The sequence below is a fragment of the Rhopilema esculentum genome, chromosome 18, assembly GCF_057945365.1.
Source record: "Rhopilema esculentum isolate cy_ngs chromosome 18, ASM5794536v1, whole genome shotgun sequence".
Classification (NCBI taxonomy): domain Eukaryota; kingdom Metazoa; phylum Cnidaria; class Scyphozoa; order Rhizostomeae; family Rhizostomatidae; genus Rhopilema; species Rhopilema esculentum.
Window position 1 is genome coordinate 4,798,939 of NC_142832.1, and position 19,151 is coordinate 4,818,089.

Genomic DNA, 19,151 nt, shown 5'->3' on the forward strand with positions numbered 1-19,151 from the left:
GCCATAATTTCTTGATGGCAGTAGCAAATTAATGGTGGGGTAGAAATATACTTTGGAAACATTCGGCATTGTCTATTACGTCGCACCTTGTTTCGACCTACAAACAAGACATTTGTCTAGCTTCATCGTTTGCAAGTAATCTGTTGAACCTCATAACAATTTTCCATTGGTACCCTGTCTCATCCTGCGAACAGTAGGTTTTTATCGATGTTCACAAACGTAAACCTGTTAGAACTGTTGATTTTACATTCTTAAAATAACACTACTTCAGTGAATGGGATGCAGTGTCTTTGAATTTGGCAGAAAACCTTTTAATTCTACAGAGAACTAATTGAAGAACCTTAATGCTGTACTGGTCTGTGTACTGGTCAGTCCAGAAACTGTGTACTGGTCGGTATTATCAAGTAAATTCTCCTTGCATCATGGCAACTTTCTCCACTAATAGGAATTATACGCAATACTTTTAGCCAACATTGATTCACACAACAATTATTTAATTTTAGAGCCACTATACCTTCAAAGAGCTGCCCTTTTTGGTTTTCGGTGGTCTCTCTTTGGTTGCTGCAGGAGTGTCATTGCTTTTGCCAGAAACACGTGGAATCAAGTTGCCTGATATGATCGAAGATGTAGAAGGTTCCAAATTTGTTGACTTGGAGCTGAAACAGACAGAAAATGATGCCGAAATTTCAAACGAGGATCTTATCAAAGCCTAGCCGCGAGAGATATCCGATTTTAGATCAAACAATTGAATGCATCAGATATTCAAAATTTACTCCCCTTTTTTAAAAATCTAATTAAATATCATATTTAAAGTTTGAAAGGAATGCAATACATATTTTTTTCTAGTCTAGGGGGATTAAATTTACTTGCTGACGGATAATATAATGTATTGCATACACTAACTGGGGTTTTCGATTTCATTAAATCCTTTTAGTAATGATTGTTTTAAGGGTAAAATAAATTGCTTCGGCATAATAAACGTGATGGTGATGAATTTTGGCAAATTTTGATGAACATATTCAGTTGTTGAATCTCCCTTGATGCATCGTCTCTTTGGCATAAAATTAGTTTGGAAATATTGCAGTCGGTCCTAAAGCGGAAGAAATCTTCGACTTTGATAATGCCTTCTCACCGTGGACACAGAATTTGCCTTCTTTTAGCGCGACGAATTTTTGAGTGATATTCGACAATGTCTAGCCCCCTCCCCCTAGAACATTCCCCTTGTATATTCAACTAACGCAAACAGATCACGTTTTCTAGTAGATTTATCCAATGTTTTATTTTGCTTCGTTGGCAAAAAATTAGGATAACTTAAGAACCTGCTCATCCAATGATGGAAATTTATAGCATAATGTTTTTGAAAATTGTCTCTCTTGTTAACATTGTTAACAAAACAGAGCAGTAATCAATTATTAAACATGCAATGGAATGCTGTTATTTTGGGATCTTGGAGAAAATTTATTGTTTGTAGCTGTAGAAAAAACATGTTGAATTAAGAAAAATTAAGAACACCCGAGCTTTTAATTCTATATAGAAAAAGAACATCTAGCCTTGGCAAAAAACTATCTGGTTCGTATAAAAAGAGTGTACTCTTCTCATTTTACCTGTCAAACAGCATAAGTCAACAGTTGGCCATTCCAGAATCCTTTTTTATTCTATTTAAGAACATTGATTTAGTTGATGAATTTTCATTTCCAATTCTTTGGTCGAAATATAATTTCCTTGGGCACAGCGGTTCCTTATGTTTTGGGAGAGTCCAATAATTTACATGTAAAGGAAACTCTTTGTTGCTAGATTAGTTAAGCACCCAGTAGAGCTACAACAGTAGAGCTTTGTATTTTTCGTATTGTATTTTTAATTTCATATACAACTATTCTTAACATCTTTAAGAAGTCTACAATGATTGTGTAGATTTGTTTTTATTGGTACATCAGCCACTTTGTATTTAATTTCCTTATTTACTTTGTTTACTATTTACCTTGTTTATCTAGTTTAAATGCACCCATTCGCCAACAGCTCGGGCAAAAATAAATTTACGAACTATGTAATATATATATATATATATACATATATATATCTTTGGTTCATATACAGAGAAAATGTTTTGTCGATAATAAAACTCGTGATTAAAATTAAACTCATTTTTAGAAATCTTCTTTTGGATGCCCCCTTCAATAATTTCCCATGTGTACAAAAACCACACAGTGAATCCGCTCCTTACCGCCGGAGATGTTTGCGCACTCGTAATTTGCTACTTGGTTCTTGCCCAGCCTCCATAATCACACAGTATTAAGTGGGAATTTGACAAGCACTGGGGAAAGTGAAGTAATTGCAATTCAAGTAGCAGTATTTGAAGCCATAGTGACTTTGTTGCTTTTTATATATTTACATAGTCAATTGACGTAAAATTAGAGGCATCCTTAGTAGTTTTCTAGTTTACATATTACACGCCCATAGCCTGGGAAAGGTTTTGAGTTGGGCAGACATGATAAGGGTAATAGTCAGAAACAAATCAAAACAACGATAAGAATTCTATGCTGTGTGATATGATATAAAATAAATTAAATTTAATGTTTACTAATATTTTGCTCTGGCATGCAGGGCTTTATCAGAGTAAAAATTATGATTCTGGGGGCAAATTCTCCAGAAAATTTTATTGCAGACCAACCAAGTTGCTAAAGTTGCTAAATTAAGTTGCAAAACTCTACATTGATATCACAATGTTATCAAATACCTTTTCACATAATGCAAATTTTGCCCTGAAAGGGTAGATCTCAAATAGAAATATATATTCAGTCAATCTTTTTATTGAATGTTCTTTTCTCATTCTTTCTTGTTTGTTCTTTTTATTGAATGTGCGTTGCAGTGTTCTTTTCTCAGCAGTTACACTGTATGAAGTTAAATTTGTTACCGTGAATTCTATAGTATGTAAAATAGCTTGATCTTTGAGTACAATTTTACACCTGCACATGCCTGTACTATACTGTAGGCTACTGGTGCAACTATGGGACAACCAGCGCTCCTGTAACAATTTCATGTTTGATGAAAGATATTTCTACTCTAAAAAAGACTTTCATAGTTAATACATGTAGGAAGGCTGATACGCAAGATAGGCCATCCATCGGATTCTGTAAATCTTGTTATGTGTTGACAGGTAATAGGTATGAACAAAGTAAAATGGGACAAGAATCCAATATGTTTTAACATCAAATTCAAGCTTCACAGAGTGAAGCTTCACCTTCTATACTCAAGTCTGCTTTATTGCAAGAAATCATTCTATAAATGTTTCAAGAACCACACTACCAAAAAACAATCACTGGCTGATTGTGAGTTAATAGATCCTGCTGCTCACAATTTATGCATTCATCCATGCACACTTGAAAGAAGCATACACAGAACGTTGGTTGAAGGCCAAAATTACTTTGGAATCATCCAATTTGTGTTGATTTTACAGTAAGGCATTCCATCTACAATACATCTACGATCTTCAACTCCCAAATGTATATCAGGACAAAGATGGAGAGATTTCAATTTCTTCTGTTTAGAGACCAACATCTCACTGAGAGGTTTTGAAAAAGAATCTCTCAATTCTGGACTCACTGTTTTAAACGAATCAGTAAAGAAAGTTTCCTTTTGCCGGGTATGTATGATGAGAGAACTGAGATTTTGGCAACACTCAATTATTCCTAATAGGCCTTTTAGTGCTGCTGTGTATCCATCTTCTGAGTATAGAAAATGGAACAGCAAACACAACTTTTTCAGGCCTGTCCCATGCCTTTTGATTGCATCAAATATGTCAGCAGTTGGCACTCCACCACATGATCTGTAGCCAATGTAAAACTCTTCCAACCTATCCAACAAATTTTCCAAGAACATAAATACAGTTTCAGGCTTTCTGGCATCATTATCTATAATTAATTTTACTCTCTTCAGTTTTTCCAAATTGCTCAATGAAAGAAAAACCTCATCTGTCATACCAGTAGCTGAACTGTCTAATATCGTGAGGGTCTCGATGTTTGAGCAGTTCTCAATTATACATTTACCAATATTGGTTGTCATAAGTGGAGAGTTCAGAAATACAAGTTGAGTTCCATATTTCTTTAGCATTTGAATCATTGGTTTGTCATTACCTGGTGGGAATCTGTCAGTGATAATTTCATCATATGAAACATCAGAGTCAATATGTGTTATATGTGGACAATTTTCAATTATTAACTTGGCTTCACTTTCAGGAAATTCCCATTCAAGCTCTTCAGGTCCCTCGGTGTTCAAGCTATCGACATTGATCTTCTTCAGCTTTGAAAACGAGCCCTTGCCGAAATATTCAAGAAGCATCTTACTGAATTCTGGATGCCAAAAAACTTCCAATTCATATTCCGATAGCCTCAATTCTAGCACGGGCTCAAAGTTTAGTTCCTCAAGTTTTGAATTTTTCAGCAGCTTTTCTAGGAAAGCATCAGCGTATCTCATCTCTGTTCCGTCAAAGAGCGATTGCTGAAAATCATATTCAAGATATCCAAAACTACCAGCAGTGGTTGAGAGAAATTCCAAGGACTTTAAGTTTGGGAAGACAGTGTCCTTAGTTGCCATCGACTTCGCTAGTTTTGCAAAAGAGATAAAGTAGTCTTCTATACCAACGTTTAACTTCTCAAGCGTAGGCTCGTGTTTGATGATTCCTTTCACAACTGCTGCACCAACAGCACTTGAAGAAAACTCATAACCTCCACCCCTGCATATCTCGTATCTCACAACAAGGGATTTCAATCCATGCTGATGCAGGAGGAGTTTCTCAATCGATTTTCTGTCGATCATATTTGTATCTAAAACTAAATGCTCTATACCATCTGTAATGTCACATAGATTGTTTATGAATAGAGACAGCGCTTTTTTCACTATGTCGGTGAAGTTTTCTCTTGATGTTTGGGTTACATTGTTTCGGTTAAGCCAGCATCCACCGAAAGGGGTGCTTCCATCTATCTTCACTTTCAGCAAAACCCTAATCGCGCTGGATTTCCAGTTTTTACAGACCTTGGCAATCGTTAAAACATCTGATACATGTAAATATGAGAACAAATGGCTCAACACTTCAGAAGAAAGGAATGACCAACTGGGTTGCGCAAACTCCATTCCTTTTTCACTGTCTATTTCAAAACGAAAAAACTCGTAAAGAATTTTGAACTTTATAAGCCTATGCTACAGATAGTTGTGGCCTTTGACTTTCCACCTCAAGCGTCTTTTAGCCGTAGCTAAGTAACCAACGGTGATCCTCGTTTGCAATCTTTCTTGGCGCTTGCATTAGAGGCTCCAAGAGTACTCCACGTGCACTACACACGACAATCCAATCTGAGCTCTGTGAGTGATTGAAACTAAAGACGACATAAATTTCAAATATGAACGGCATAAATGAATACGAAAAGCAAAGGCAATTAAAGATTGAGGAGAACAGAAAGGTTTTGGAAAGTCTTGGCCTCCTAAAGCAGGTAGAAATGCTAGAATTATTTTGCAATATATCACCTATTGTTTTTGCTAGCAAGCCCTTTGCCGACGAGAGGCCAACCCTCCGCCCCACTTTTTGCAAAACAAAATTAATTTTTTGCATAATCTTGGTTATGAATATTTCATTTGTGCTTTTTTGGAGTCCCCTCACATTTAAACTTGTTTTGGAGAACCTTTGACCCCCTCTCTATCACTTTCCTAATTACTTCAGAGAGCCCTTGGTTGGTCAAACAGAATTCTATCCACAGAAAAACATGATACGGCGAGAGAAAGATATTTTCATTTCATAATTCTCCTACGCTTAATTACCCAAAAAATTTTCTTTTAAAAGTGAGTTGCATCTTTTTCGGTTTAGCCAAAAAAATTGTTCTTGACTTTCAAGGTAATATTTTCGAAATATTCTTACCTTTATTTAGATTTGTTCAGCACAGCCAATCTCAAACTATGAAATTTTACTCATAACCTCAAACTATGCAGTTATCAGATTTACATGTTATTTGCTCAAAGTTTTGATTTCTCAAACAGTATAGGATCTATCCAAAGAAACCCACCATTGGAATAAAAAAGACTAAGAAAAGAAAACGAGATGACAACGAAAACAAGTTTAGAAGTGAAAAGGAAAGAGTTGGCAGTGAAATTCAAATTCAGGATAGCTATCTTTTCCCAAGAAGATCCTTGAGACTAAAAGGACAGGCAAGTTTACAAATTCAATGATATTGTCATTATTGTATTTAATTTGAACTTCTATTTTTCTCATATCATTTGGGATATGTGGCAGCACATTTTAGAGATGACAAGAAGTTGAAATTTCCAACGAAACTTTTTCATACCTTTTTGCAAGGTTTGTAAGTGTACATACAATTCTGTTTGTTTTTGGAATTACCTATTAAGTGATTTGGGCACTAGCCAAACTTACCCCCCCCCTCCCCCTAGCCATGTGCTTGTTTTTTTTCATTCAGAGTTTTGGGATAAGCTAATGTTTTATTCAATTACGTTCAGATAGCTGATGATATCTACTTACCAGATAGTTTGGAAAATGATGAGAACAAATTGTATAGGAAATACACACCTGCTGTTAAAAGAGACAATGTTTTTGGCAGTATAGAAGGTAGCATTTAATTTTTTTTAATTCTAACTTGTATAATTGTCTATCATGGGTTAGACTTTTAGCAAACTCTTATTGAATAGATATGCAATCAAATCATGTTCTTTATTCTATGAAAGGTATGAAAAAGTTGAAGATGAAAAATAATTATCATTTCTTGTTTTGATTGCTGCATATAAGAAAATACATTGAACCTTAGATCATTATATGGTTGCATTGTCTTTTTGAACTCACTATTGTTTATTGTTAAAGAAAAGCACCTACATTTTTTGTTAAGAAAACAATTGTTTCTAGAATCTATATGCAATATGTTTCGATTTTTATCAAATAAAGCATGAATGTAGAAATGTTTAATGCCTAGTTGTTTTATTTGTTTAAATTTCAACCTTGAAGGATCATAAACTAAGTGTTATCAACATTCCTTCACATTGATAGGTGTTCCAGTGGGAACAACTTGGGAGACCAGAGTTGAATGTAGTCATGATGGAATTCACAGGTTATAAATTTTGATACATTTTGCCATTTTAGTTAATGAAGTCTTCCAAGGATAACACAAAAAAGGATAAAATAGTAAAATAATGTCTTTGCATAATATGTTACTAAATCCCTTCTTTTCAAATGTATGTAAATATATCTTGTGATTTCTTTGCTACATTTTGGAGCTCCTGATAATCATGCTGTGATTTATTTAAAAAAGAATTTTCAGAGCACCTTGCCATTTGCCACATAAAAAAACAATTTGCATAATATTGGCACAAAATTCAATATACCCCCTCTCTTGATATGCCTAGGTTAAACTGTCAGTTATTACCGAAACAGTAAGTTCTCAAAAACTAGCCAAAAGTCCTAAAATGTTTTTTTTAAATATGTGACTAATGGAATCTCATATATTCCTAAAGTTAAAGTTAAAGTTAAAGAGTGTTAGATGATGAATCATTCAGGCTATGGGACTACAATGCGTGATGCAGATGAGGAAGGCTAAAGGCTTTCAATATGTTTATGGCTCAAGATGAGTCAATGAACAGTTTAAACTTTGAACTATTAATTTATTGACAGGAAATTATTAGGTTGCAAAAGTCCCAATAGCTTCAAAGTTCCAAATGTCTCTAATCTTGATAGTGATGTCAACAAGTAAGAATTGGCCCTGATATAACATGGGCCTTGTTTTAAAACTTTGTAGCAGGAAAAATTACATCAATAATAATGAAAGAAAGAGCTGCTATGTTAGTGTTCATAGTTATAATCATAATATTGCATTATAGGCCAACTGTAGCTGGTATTCACGGCAGTGAAGCAGAAGGTTGCTATTCACTTGCACTCTCTGGTGGATATGAAGATGATATTGATTTAGGAGACAGTTTTACATATACTGGCGAAGGTGATTGGTATTTATAATGACAATTTGATGTTTCAGTTGTTCTTTAGCATTAAGCCCAGCCTTTGGCATCATAAATACATGCATTGTAAATAAAATCACTCCTTCAACAAGAGTGATTTTATTTTGGTGTGCAGAATCAATTGAATGTATAACTACCTGTATTTTTTATTTTTCTAGTTATGTTCAATTGATTTTTAGCAATAGAGTGAAGCCCTAAAAGTTCATATTTTGTTTTAAGGTGGAAGAGATCTAAAGGGGACAAAAGCCAATCCAAAGGTATTGTCTTCAATTTTTTCTTTTTTTGTTGGATTAATGTAGATTAAGATATTCAGTTTGTTCTAAACAACTGTTTAATGTGTTTGTGAGTAGATTTTTTCATGTATTTCTAGACATATTTCACATTTTCCCAAATCATAATTAAACCATAGTAGAGCCTCAAGTAAAGTGTAATTTTACTGCTGAACATAAATTATATTATTTATTTTCCATGGACATATTTCCTTGGCAAAGTTCAAATGTTAGAAAAATACTGAGCAAAAAAATACCTTTTTCCCCTGTGGCCACATGATGTCACAAATAGGTGTATGAGCCTTCATCTAGAATTAAACATATTTGAACTTTAAACAAGCTGGTGATAAATGTTTTCTGTCTTTTTATAGATGTTTCTTTCCTTCCCAAATGTTTTATTTTAGCATGACATATTCAATTGATGTAAGTAAGGCTCATAAAGATTTTGCAGAACTTCAACATTTTCTTACAAAACTTACTTGATGTGTTTCTTACAGAATCTACGAACAGCGCCACAATCCAAAGATCAAACTTTAACAAAAGGTTAGCAGCAATACTTGCTTATTGATCAATGATCAATCCAAATACAAGACAGGGAAGCAAGCCTAAAACTGATCCCTCAAATTTGCAAAGATCACATAAATTTGCAAAGATCTTTTAAATGCAAGAAGAAGCCTTTACAGTATCATTTTTGGCTTGAAAAGGGACTAAATCCGGAAGTTGGCATGAAGAAATGTTGAGCTTTGTTTAAAATGTTGTAGAGCAATTCTTTTAAAACTAATAGAGGCTACCTGGTTGCATCGACTCAAGGGCAACTGTCCCCCCAGTAATACCACCCCCAGCAATACCACCCCCCTGTAATACCACCCCCAGTGTGACCCCCTCCAGTGTGATCCCCTCCAGTGTGACCCCCTCCAGTGTGTCTGATGCTAGCAAGATAATATGTTGCTCAATACAATTTTGAAGAGATTTTATTAGAACACATTCAAGCTTTGTCTGAAAAAGTGCTTTGAGAAATATATCTTCAACTGCCATTTTCCTGCTACTCTAGGTAACTTGGCATTGGTTAGAAATGTTGAGAATCGAAGACCTGTCAGAGTTATAAGAGGATACAAACTAAACAGTCCATTTGCACCAGAGCAAGGCTACAGATATGATGGTGGGTTTTCAAAATATGTTTTAGTTTATATACCCTAACTTTTTAAAATCAATTACAAACAATTCTCTTTTTAGATATATCCTTTGATATTATAGAAAAGTTATCCTTAACAAGCTATTAGGATTTGTGCCTTTCTGTTGCACTTGATTTTATGCCACATCTGTTGAAGCCAGGAATGTATTGGAGGGATACATATATTAATAGAGATTGTACTGTAGAGTGAGCACTTTTAATTCCAAGCAGACAACTCTCTTTTAATTTCGAAAAATTGGAATGGGTAAAACCTTCCCAACTGTATTCTGTTGAGTTTTGGTGAGAATCTGTGGTGTTGAAAAATTTCAGAATGCATACCTGATATCAATGACTGTGTTTCATTTTGATTTCAAATTATAAGGAGAGAAGCTATTCAGCAACTACAACAAAAGTTACAAAAGCGGTAAGATACAAGACATTAAGTTAAGCAGGTTAAAAAAGGGTAGGATAGTTTGCCCTATTCAATGAATAATTTTAATTAAGGTGTTTTTGGATTTTTTGGGTTGGCATTCCTAAATGCTCTTCCTCCCTGCGCAGTTAAGTTAGGACGGGATAATTTGACATTAAAATCAATCATTCTTATTTAGTCAATGGATAAGGGAAAGAAGCTGCTGACCTCCCATGTTGACCAAATTTTGTAGGTTTTCTGCCAAAAAAGCACAGAAATCCATATGGGGTCAGCATTAAAGTTGTACTGTCATTAGAAAATTAGGCCTACTTCATTATGTCGGAGTAGCTTTACCCCTTAGCCCCCACTCTTAGTAGTAAAATATTTTGCAGAATTGTTTGCAGAAAAAGAGTTGTTTAAAATTATCTTTTAATTAAAATGAAAGCATAAAATTCACCCACCACCAATTGCAAGGCTTATGTGTCAAGTGTTTAACGCGGCTTTTTATCGCATTTTGTCGGTATGAGTCTTCCATGTATGGTGAATCATGGTAAAGCAATAAGTTTTTTTCTTTGCTACATTTTTTCCAGATATGGAGCTTCTTCTAAAACTCATAGATAGTCTCCCTCACCACTTAACGGTAACTTCTTGTTCTGAATCAGAATTTGATGAGGTATGCAAAATGAAATGAAGTATTCCCGCCAAAACTTTGCCACAGGGGCCTACGAGTTATCTAATGTTCCTTAGACCTAAAACACTAAAATTGCATCTACAGTTGAAATCAGGGCCTCTGGCCATTTCTCCTCCCATTTTTTGTAGAACAATAAAGCTTCTTCCAAAATCTTTTTTTTGGTTACTACACTTTTTTATAAGAACAAGAGCCTCAGAATTGGTCAAAAGTTAAGAACAAATTAAGAACAAGCTGAGGCTGAGCTTCTGCAAAATGCAATTTTGAACGTTTTTTCTCAAAATCGAGGATTTTAGCGATGTGTAGGTGCTTTTTCGGTGAATATTCAAATTTGTCAGCAAATTAAGGCTGCCTCACTCACTTTGTTGGCAAATGAGGCCTGTACACCAACCTAGAGCGAAAAAGCTAGCACTCGCACTGCTTACACCCTATTAGATTAAGAACAAATCAAGAACAATCCAGCCTCAGATTTTCGAAAAAATTAAAAACTGAACTTAAGGTTACGGTAAACGTTTTCTGGATGAAAACATCATTTTTTCGATTTTTTCACATTCAAGTAGCCGAACTTTCAAGGCACACAATGATACCAAATTTGAAACAAACAGAAATTTTGAAAGTGGAAAAACTCCCATGTAAACGAAGGTTTCCATAATTTCTTTATCAAAACTTTAAGTTGAGGCCTGAAAATTTCTTGACCTGTTAAGCCGATTATCGTTGCTTTGCGGTTGTGGTCGCATGTCTCATTTACAATATCGCATGGCATATCCATATATCAAATGTACGCCCGTGTTTATTTAAACAGGCTTATTGATCTTAAATCTTCAAGTGACTTGACCCGGATTACACTGTTGCTTACGAGTGTATCTTGCAAGTGCGATCAGTAAAATCCCGTTTTCTCCGGACTCGAAATTCCTCTACATGAAGGTACGAAAAAGCTATTATGTACCCAAGGAACCAATCGAATGGCTCGAAAATTTGCACACGGCCAGGGCAGACGTTGGGCAAACAAAGTGTGTCTCAAAATTTTTTTATTTTCTCTGGTCCGTCTTTTATACCCAAATACAGCTGCCGGAGGGTGGAAAAATTATTTGCCAATTTTTGACAGGGTATAGTTTCAAGAAGAGGAGGAATTTAAAAAATCTGAGACAAACTTTGGTAGCTGAGGACCTGCACTTCCTGCTGGTCTAAGTCAGATTTTGTTACCTAAAACGCAAGGGTACATAATAGCTTTTGAAGATGGTACACTTTTTGACCAGTAAATTCGCATGGAAAATAACATTTAACATTATTTGCCAATAATTTCTATCTGGCTAGATACGCCATAATCTTGTGCATCGAATGATATATAGTTTATCCAGATTCCTTGAGCCGTTTGGCCTTTAGGAAGGAAAAACCAATTTTCGTGTTCAAAACGTTTACCGTAACCTTAAATTGACTGGTTCTTATAAAAAAAGAGTGTAAATTTTTCCTTGGCCAACCACTTTCCAAGTTGTGTCAGATCCCACGGAGATGGTATGGTAATAGTTCAGGACAAAACCAATGGTTAACAATTAATGTAAGTGGACAGTCCAATACTAAAAATAACGCAGTCGTGGATTTGCTAATCTTGCAAGTATTTTCATCGCTATTTATGCGGAAATCTTTACACCCTTTGTCGATGGGCTCCTTAAGACAAACGATTGATGAACTTTCACATACTTGCGTGTATTTTTTCATGACCACGGAACACGAAACAGGCTCTACAATCATTGTATCATTGCAGTGACAACCCTAACGCTTTGTCTCTGACACTCTCCGTTGCCTTCTTTAGGCTTGTACTTTGTGGAAAGATACTGGCAGACAACAGGGCTCAGTGGCTTCAAAGTCTTCAAATACGTCCTAAACAGATGCCCTAACCAAGAACAAAGTCCATGGATGTCAGAAGATCTGTGAAGATTCTGAGAAATCTATCATCAGCGCTGGTTCAAATTGAATTGCCTTATAAATCAATGGATCTGTGGATCATGGTGTCATTTGATAATGAAGCAAACATTTAGTTTTACAAAGGTGACTAATTATGTTTCTGTTTTATGCCTTGTTAAACTCTGCATATTTTTTTAATTTCCTTTACTTATTTGTTTTAACCATTTCTTTAGAATAGATTATGTATATATCCCATGCTTGTAATTATGTCAGTTTCTACATTTATTTCTTTTTCTAAGATCAATATTGTTCAAAGTCCTCTTGTAAAGACGGTTTTTATGTATTTTACAGCCTTGTTGCTTAATTGTTATACTGAATGTAAAACATAGCTGATTTTATTAAGCTTTGTGTTTATTGTCTACTTATTCTGTGTTAGAGTTTTACACCTTAATAATGTAATTCATTTACCAAGATCTATCTTTTTATTTTATTTACCAAGATGACTGAAACATTTTTATTTCCAATATCATAAGATTATTTTCAGAAAAATAGCAAAATATGCCACTTAACTTCCTCTTAGGTTTTTTGCAAAATGCATCAGAATTTAAGAAAGGGCAGCAAAGATTTGCTTATTAAAAAAGCATGAATTTGAGTTTGTCTCTATTTCACTATAAAAAAGTAAAGGAGAAATCAATGAAATTTTCCTTAAAATACAGGGGTGGCGCCAAGAAAGTCAAAGAGGGGATGGGCTCGAATTGACAACATTATTAGACTAAAAAAAGAGGTTGTCGGAGGCCATAGGTACATCTGAAAGAAAAGGCTTCCCTGTGAGCGAAGCGAGCAGAAAATTCTTTGCAACCACACCCTTTAGATTAGCTTAAAATACATTTCAGAGCATGTCTCTTAGTCATTTTTTGAACCGTTTAAAACATTTACCATTTTTAAGGCATGCTTTTATTACGATTGATTAATTCCAGTCTTAAAATGGAATCCATTACTTTATGAGGCACTATAGACCTCGCCTTTTCTTTGAGAAATTAAGCAATAAAAAGATTTATTGCACTTTTCTTTTCTTCCATCTTTTTTCGTTTATTTAATTTACTTACTCGGGAATGAAATACCAATGCAATATTAAGGGCATAAAGCTCCCCCAAAAAACTGCCATACACATCAGAAGGTCAGTCCTGAGGCGATCCACATCATCGAGAGCGAGTTGGGCCGTTGGTTACTAAGAGAAGTTACACAATAACCCCCAAATATGATTGATAATTGGGAGGGAATGGACAGGAAAAGCCTTATTTCCCCACTAATAGCCGATGCACCAGTCTTACCTAATGGCATCAGAAAACTCTAAGAAGCATAAAAGATGCCTAAAGGTATGAGAGGTTTTAACGAAGCCATAAAAGAAACTCAACACGCAAAGTTATACTGAAAAGGCATTTTGCATAAAGAAACAAAATGAGCGAGGGAGGGCTAGGAAAATACAATAAAACAGCCTAGTTGTATTATGGCTTCACCAAGCAAGACGAGACCCACGCTATGCCAAAACCTTAAATACCCCTAGATTAACCAAGGGAATAAAAACGCCACGAAACACACATCTAACCCTAGTTTAACAAATCAACTTCTCAGGAGGCCGAAAAGCTCCCCGCATTGCCCCTAAACTAGTAGAGTAGAGCAGGTACAAGGAAAACGAGAGGAAGCGTGGCACAAGAAAACATAACGAATAGGTACTAACAATAATCTCAAGCGATTTCGTTAACGCTCAAAAGCCCCTCGTGAAATAGCAATGTTAGAGGAGTTTTGTAAAATCTGGAATTTTACTAGCTTTTATGAAAAATAAATGACAAAAGCAATTAACAAGAAATGTAACTTTGTAACTGGCAGTATGACTAGGGTTCTCATTAGCCCCATTCAGTGGCGGAAATTCATTCTTTCATTTGGGGGGGGCCAGGCCTACGATTTTCCGACAAGATAACATCACGGCCCATGTATAATTTCAAAGAAACTGCACATTTTGATAAAAATAGTTGATTTTTTGACAGGACTCTTCAGAAATCTTTGCTGACCACGCCATAATTAAGTAGCAAGAAGAACAATCCATTTATGATTTCTGATATCAAGAAAGATATCTCATCTAAGACGATTGATGATACAAGAGGTAGACCGATAACACTTTTGACAAGTCGTACGTTCATTTTATGCATTTTATCTTGTTTTCGTCAGTGAGAAATACGTTTGAAAATAATTTTTGTTCAGAAGAATCCGATAGAAATTTTGGCTGATCTTTACGGAATTGAAATTAGATTCACAATTCACAAGCAGTTTTGATCTTGGTCATATATTGTTTGATTGATTATTTGGTAATGGCTAATATTTTATCAGCTATGCTATGTTCAAATTTTTTTGCAAAAAAGGGCACGGAGAGGTTACAAAGCCCCCTGGGTATCACCTGCGAGCGTAGCGAGCAGAAAACTTGGCAATTACGCCCCTTAGATTAGCTTAAAATTCCTTTTCAGAATGATTTCTTGGAGTAATTTCGACACGTTAACGGTTGTCAATTATCCGACGAAAGCCCGAATTTTCCGACGACGTCGCTGATTGGGGGGGGGGGGGCGAGGTTGATTAGTGCATGTTTTGGAAATCATTCCAAAACTTTTGCTTTCCTTTCCAAAACAAAAATCATTGATGGTAGCCTAATCAAGTGAAATGAAGGCCTTATCAATCAAGCACCAAAGTCTTGATATTTTCATGGCAGTCACTTCCTCGTCAAAAAAGAAAACACAAATGAGAAACAGGCACATATTTTGTGTTATAATTCATACAAGTACTTTTCATCAGTATTTGCATACTTAAGATAAAAAGACAAGCTAATTATATGCATAATGCTTGGTGAATATAGAAATCTATAGGTGACTATTTGAATGCACAAAAATATGTCACCAATAAATTTATCAGGGTAAGACATACAGCAATGCTGTTGAAGACTACCCTTCATAACTATATTCAGTAATAACGCAAAATGAAAATACCAATTAGAATATCATAAATTAAGGTCAACTAATTTTTGCAATATTTTCACACTGATCATTATACAAGTCTCTATAAGACAAGGCTATTTGGCTACTTGAACTGAATAATGTGCATGCTATTACAGGTAATGAAAGAAAAAATGTTGAGGCAATAAAAACAATAAATGAGGGCAGTGAGAGAGAGAGAGGGGGGAAGGGTAGCTCAAGTCTAGAGAGGAAGGGGGCTACAGCTCCCCTAAAATAACTTAATTTGTCAGGGAATGTTTTTTCTGTTGTAGGAATGAGCTGGAAATTTCACCAATAAACTCTTAGTGTGCCCCTTGAACCAAGTGGTGGCAAACATTCTAGTTGTTTTGTGACCATTATTTGAAATATGAAGGTGCTAGCCCTATACATTTTCAAATTCTTATAAGATAAGAAACTTTCAAGAACTAAATTTGTGACAAGCAAAAAAGAGTGGAAACATCATAAAGTCAAACCCCTGCTAATGAGAAAATACAAAGAGACAAGCTTCACCATAGATTTTAACATAGAGTATCACAAATAGGTTGAATGGTTATGTTGTGTTTATAGATAATATTTCATGACTATCCTGTTAAAGCATTGAGATTTATTTTGGCCAAGAGGCCTTCATTCATAAACATAGGAACAATTTGCAAAGGGGGCATGTGCCCCCATTTTTAGAAATTGTGGATGAGTGCATATTCACAGCTCAGTCCCTTTTCTGTTTACATGTACCTCATCCCATTTTTAAAATGCTTCCTATATCTATGTCTTCACTGTAATTAAATAAAATATTAGTATTGCATTAGAAAGATATTAACAACACCAGAATACTGCTCACCTAAATCCATAACTACATATTCCAGGAAAATTTAATAATAAAAATAATCATACTCTCTACTCTGCTTTCCAGCCTTTATGCAATTACCAATTAAGGTTTTGATGTCGTTCTCCATCAAAAATGGTACATATGCTTCATTATATCTTTTGTATGGCTTACCAGTGTGGTCAAAAAGAAACTTCTCAAAATTCCATCTCACATCTCCAACTTGAATTGGACTCCAACTGACACTGCTGGTGGTGGCTATTAATGAATCTGGCCTGGGACATGTTGTCTGGTGATAGGAAAAGAATTAAAAAGTTAAAACAAGGAGTGCAGGTGAATGGCAAAAAACATCTGTGACACCAGTGAGAATTGAGATTTGAATGAATGGAAAGGTTTAAAATTTTTTAAATTTTTCTATTTTTATTCTTCATGGATTTGTAAGCAATGTGTGGTGTTTTTAAAACAAACATGGCTCCCTCCCAACATGGATGACAAGCAACAGCAATTGGAATTTTTTCAGGCTCATTTAAATTTAAACTAGATACTCATTAGAGAAAAGCAGTGCAAATATTGTAGGTATAACTTCTCTTTTATGCTTGAGTGGAAACGGGCTGGCATGTGCAAATGATGCAGCCTCTTAGGGCTTTTTTCCTGAAAATTGCATGATTGTAAAGACAATTTTCTTTGCATTTGGCGAACTTATGTGCTTATGAAATATTTACACATAAGTTTCCTTACTATAAACCCTTAAATTGCTCCTCCTCCTCCCCCTCATTAACATCCCATTTGAAAAGGCCATGTTCCATGAATTAAAATGTTTTAATAAGCCCCAACGCATTAACAGAGTGATACAACATCTTAATCCATGATTGATCACATTAAGCAGCAAATGAAAAACTGAAACAAAAGCGACACTGACAAAGAGACAGCCAAAGGCCATGAAAATATTGATACTGTTAATCCTATCACGTGTCGCATGTTCAGCCTTTGAATTGTTGAGAATCACAACAGGGAGCCCACCGTTCCATCGAAGAAGCCCCTAGGCCAATGAAGTGCTCCTGATAAAAAATCCCGGTGAATGAAATTTGTGCAAGCTATTGTTTGGGTTGCAACGAATATTCGTTTTTGGGAGATGAAGAAACACGTTGTGGGGGTTGGTTTTGTTTTAGCTAAAAAACCGACCGAGGGAATGACCAAGAAAGTTGAGGTGCAGGAAAAAAAAGGGTCGAAGGTCTCATGACAGCTTTTTCGTTTACATTCCGCTTACTTTTAAAATATTCTCCTAGCTTTTAAGAACAAAATGAAACAACGATAATTAGCAAATAGTTCAAGTAATGTCGTCAGCAAAATAATTTCGCGCGTTTTTTGAAGATAAACAAACCTAAACTCCTTCATATTTATTTTTATCGTTGCACAGTCAAAATTCATGAAAAAATCGAATCGTTCCATAAGGGGCGACGTGACTCTACTTTATTTGCAATTTTACTGAATAACTTCAAGATATCATACCAAAGTATAAATTCAAGCAGAGAAAAAGATATTTAAGGTGAGAAAAATCGCTTTGATGTTTTTAACATAGAAATATTAGCAAGCAGCCATCATGCTAGCAAATATACGAATTTCTGGTCATAAATCAAATTTCGAAATTCTTCCAATTTTACATTTATTTACTCATTTAGTAATTGGTACTTGTAGATGATGCATTTATTTGGCATAGAATCCTTAAACACCTGCTAAATTCAATGTTTGTCGTTTAATTGCATGATAAATGGCAGGTGGATTTGAATCGTGAGAAGCCTTCGGAGTTAACTCACCTTCATCCAAGAGTACAGCGGGTCTGTTGATGCACCATTTACTTCGAGTTTTGAGAACAAGGTAAACTCGGGAACAAAGCCATTTCCGGGTCTCACATATTTCAAAGTGTTCATAATTTCGTCGTCATTTCCCGGCTCTTGGTTGTCGAACTGAGCGCAAGGGAAGCCGAGAACCTGTAACCTGCAGGATTCTCTTGCTTTAGGGCCATACTTCAGCATAAGTGCATTCAGCTGTGAGTATGTGGTCTTCGTCAAGCCTCAAAATGAAGCAACGTTTACAGCAATAACAACGCTACCCTTGTAGGTATCGAAGGAGACATCTTTGGAGCCAAACTCTGGCAACGTTTTGCTTGAGAAATTGTAGAGACTGTTTGAAGTTTTACTACATGAAGCTGACTGAGCGCCTTGCACAGGATTATGTGCAAGAATACACACCAATGCAAGGAGATAAGCAAGGACAGAACCTTGCTCTCTCGTCATTATGGCAAACTTACTGCCTCTGTGTATTGTTTGGAGTTAAAATTAAACAGAGCGGTCTGGACTCTAGTATTTTTCTATATGACAATAGTTGACAGATGTGGCATGTGATCAGCGATCTTTTATGTAAGTCTTTTCATGTACAAAGAATTTTGGGAGGCAGCACGTGGGCTCCGACACAGGTTGGAAAGTGGGAGCCAAGGGAAAATGTGACACCCATAACAAAATGTTTTTAAAAAGCTCTAATGTTTTGCAAAAAAGGGAGGGCCCTTCCCCGGAGGCCATGGAGCAAACAACAAATCATGTTATATAGACGTTAATCGTGCCAAACCGCAAACAATCGTGGGCCAAACAATTTGAGTAATGCGAACCAGTGACTTCAAATTTCAAAAAGGAGAAAAGAACAGCTTGACGCTACGCTACTTCAACTATCGACAAACGCAATCATACATGAATTTCAGTGGATAGGAAAATTTAATGAGATTTTGAACGTACTATACTCGCTTACTCAAGTTCTGTTTGGTTGCTGTCAATGGTCATGGTTCCACTATTCGTCCACGTT

At 35.5% G+C, this 19,151-nt stretch overlaps 3 protein-coding genes across 6 annotated transcripts in view; 2 read left to right on the top strand and 1 right to left on the bottom strand.

The window, feature by feature from the left end:
- LOC135680913 (organic cation transporter protein) overlaps window positions 1-1,949 on the top strand; it is a 64,183-nt gene extending 62,234 nt beyond the window's left edge. For all 4 annotated transcript variants that reach the window (XM_065195147.2, XM_065195144.2, XM_065195145.2 and 1 more), the window contains one exon: window positions 504-1,949. In XM_065195147.2, coding sequence (XP_065051219.2) covers window positions 504-713 — 210 coding nt within the window. In that variant the 3' untranslated portion in view covers window positions 714-1,949. The remainder of the gene's footprint in view (window positions 1-503) is intronic.
- A 3,347-nt stretch (window positions 1,950-5,296) lies between these two features.
- On the top strand, window positions 5,297-12,853 carry LOC135680918 (uncharacterized). Its single transcript, XM_089113787.1, has 9 exons — window positions 5,297-5,480; window positions 6,022-6,193; window positions 6,470-6,604; window positions 7,037-7,097; window positions 7,864-7,979; window positions 8,218-8,255; window positions 8,765-8,810; window positions 9,319-9,426; window positions 12,346-12,853. Exons 1-9 carry the CDS (start codon window positions 5,391-5,393, stop codon window positions 12,465-12,467), a joined length of 888 nt encoding a protein of 295 aa, XP_088969913.1. The 5' UTR covers window positions 5,297-5,390; the 3' UTR covers window positions 12,468-12,853.
- Window positions 12,854-15,242: 2,389 nt separating this feature from the next.
- Window positions 15,243-18,621, bottom strand: LOC135680919 (glutathione peroxidase-like). Its single transcript, XM_065195154.2, has 2 exons — window positions 18,113-18,621; window positions 15,243-16,587 (listed from the first exon to the last, which is right to left on the bottom strand). The coding sequence occupies exons 1-2, from the start codon at window positions 18,590-18,592 to the stop codon at window positions 16,345-16,347; spliced, it is 723 nt and encodes a 240-aa protein (XP_065051226.2). The 5' UTR covers window positions 18,593-18,621; the 3' UTR covers window positions 15,243-16,344.
- Between the last annotated feature and the right edge of the window lie 530 nt (window positions 18,622-19,151).

What these genes read in the sequence shown, in the direction of transcription:
- LOC135680918 (XM_089113787.1), top strand. Translation starts at nt 5,391, where the DNA reads ATGAACGGCATAAATGAATACGAAAAGCAAAGGCAATTAAAGATTGAG. An exon ending in TTTTACATATACTGGCGAAG is followed by an intron (nt 7,980 to 8,217) that starts GTGATTGGTATT and finishes TTTTGTTTTAAG; the next exon opens with GTGGAAGAGATCTAAAGGGG. An exon ending in GGACAAAAGCCAATCCAAAG is followed by an intron (nt 8,256 to 8,764) that starts GTATTGTCTTCA and finishes TGTTTCTTACAG; the next exon opens with AATCTACGAACAGCGCCACA.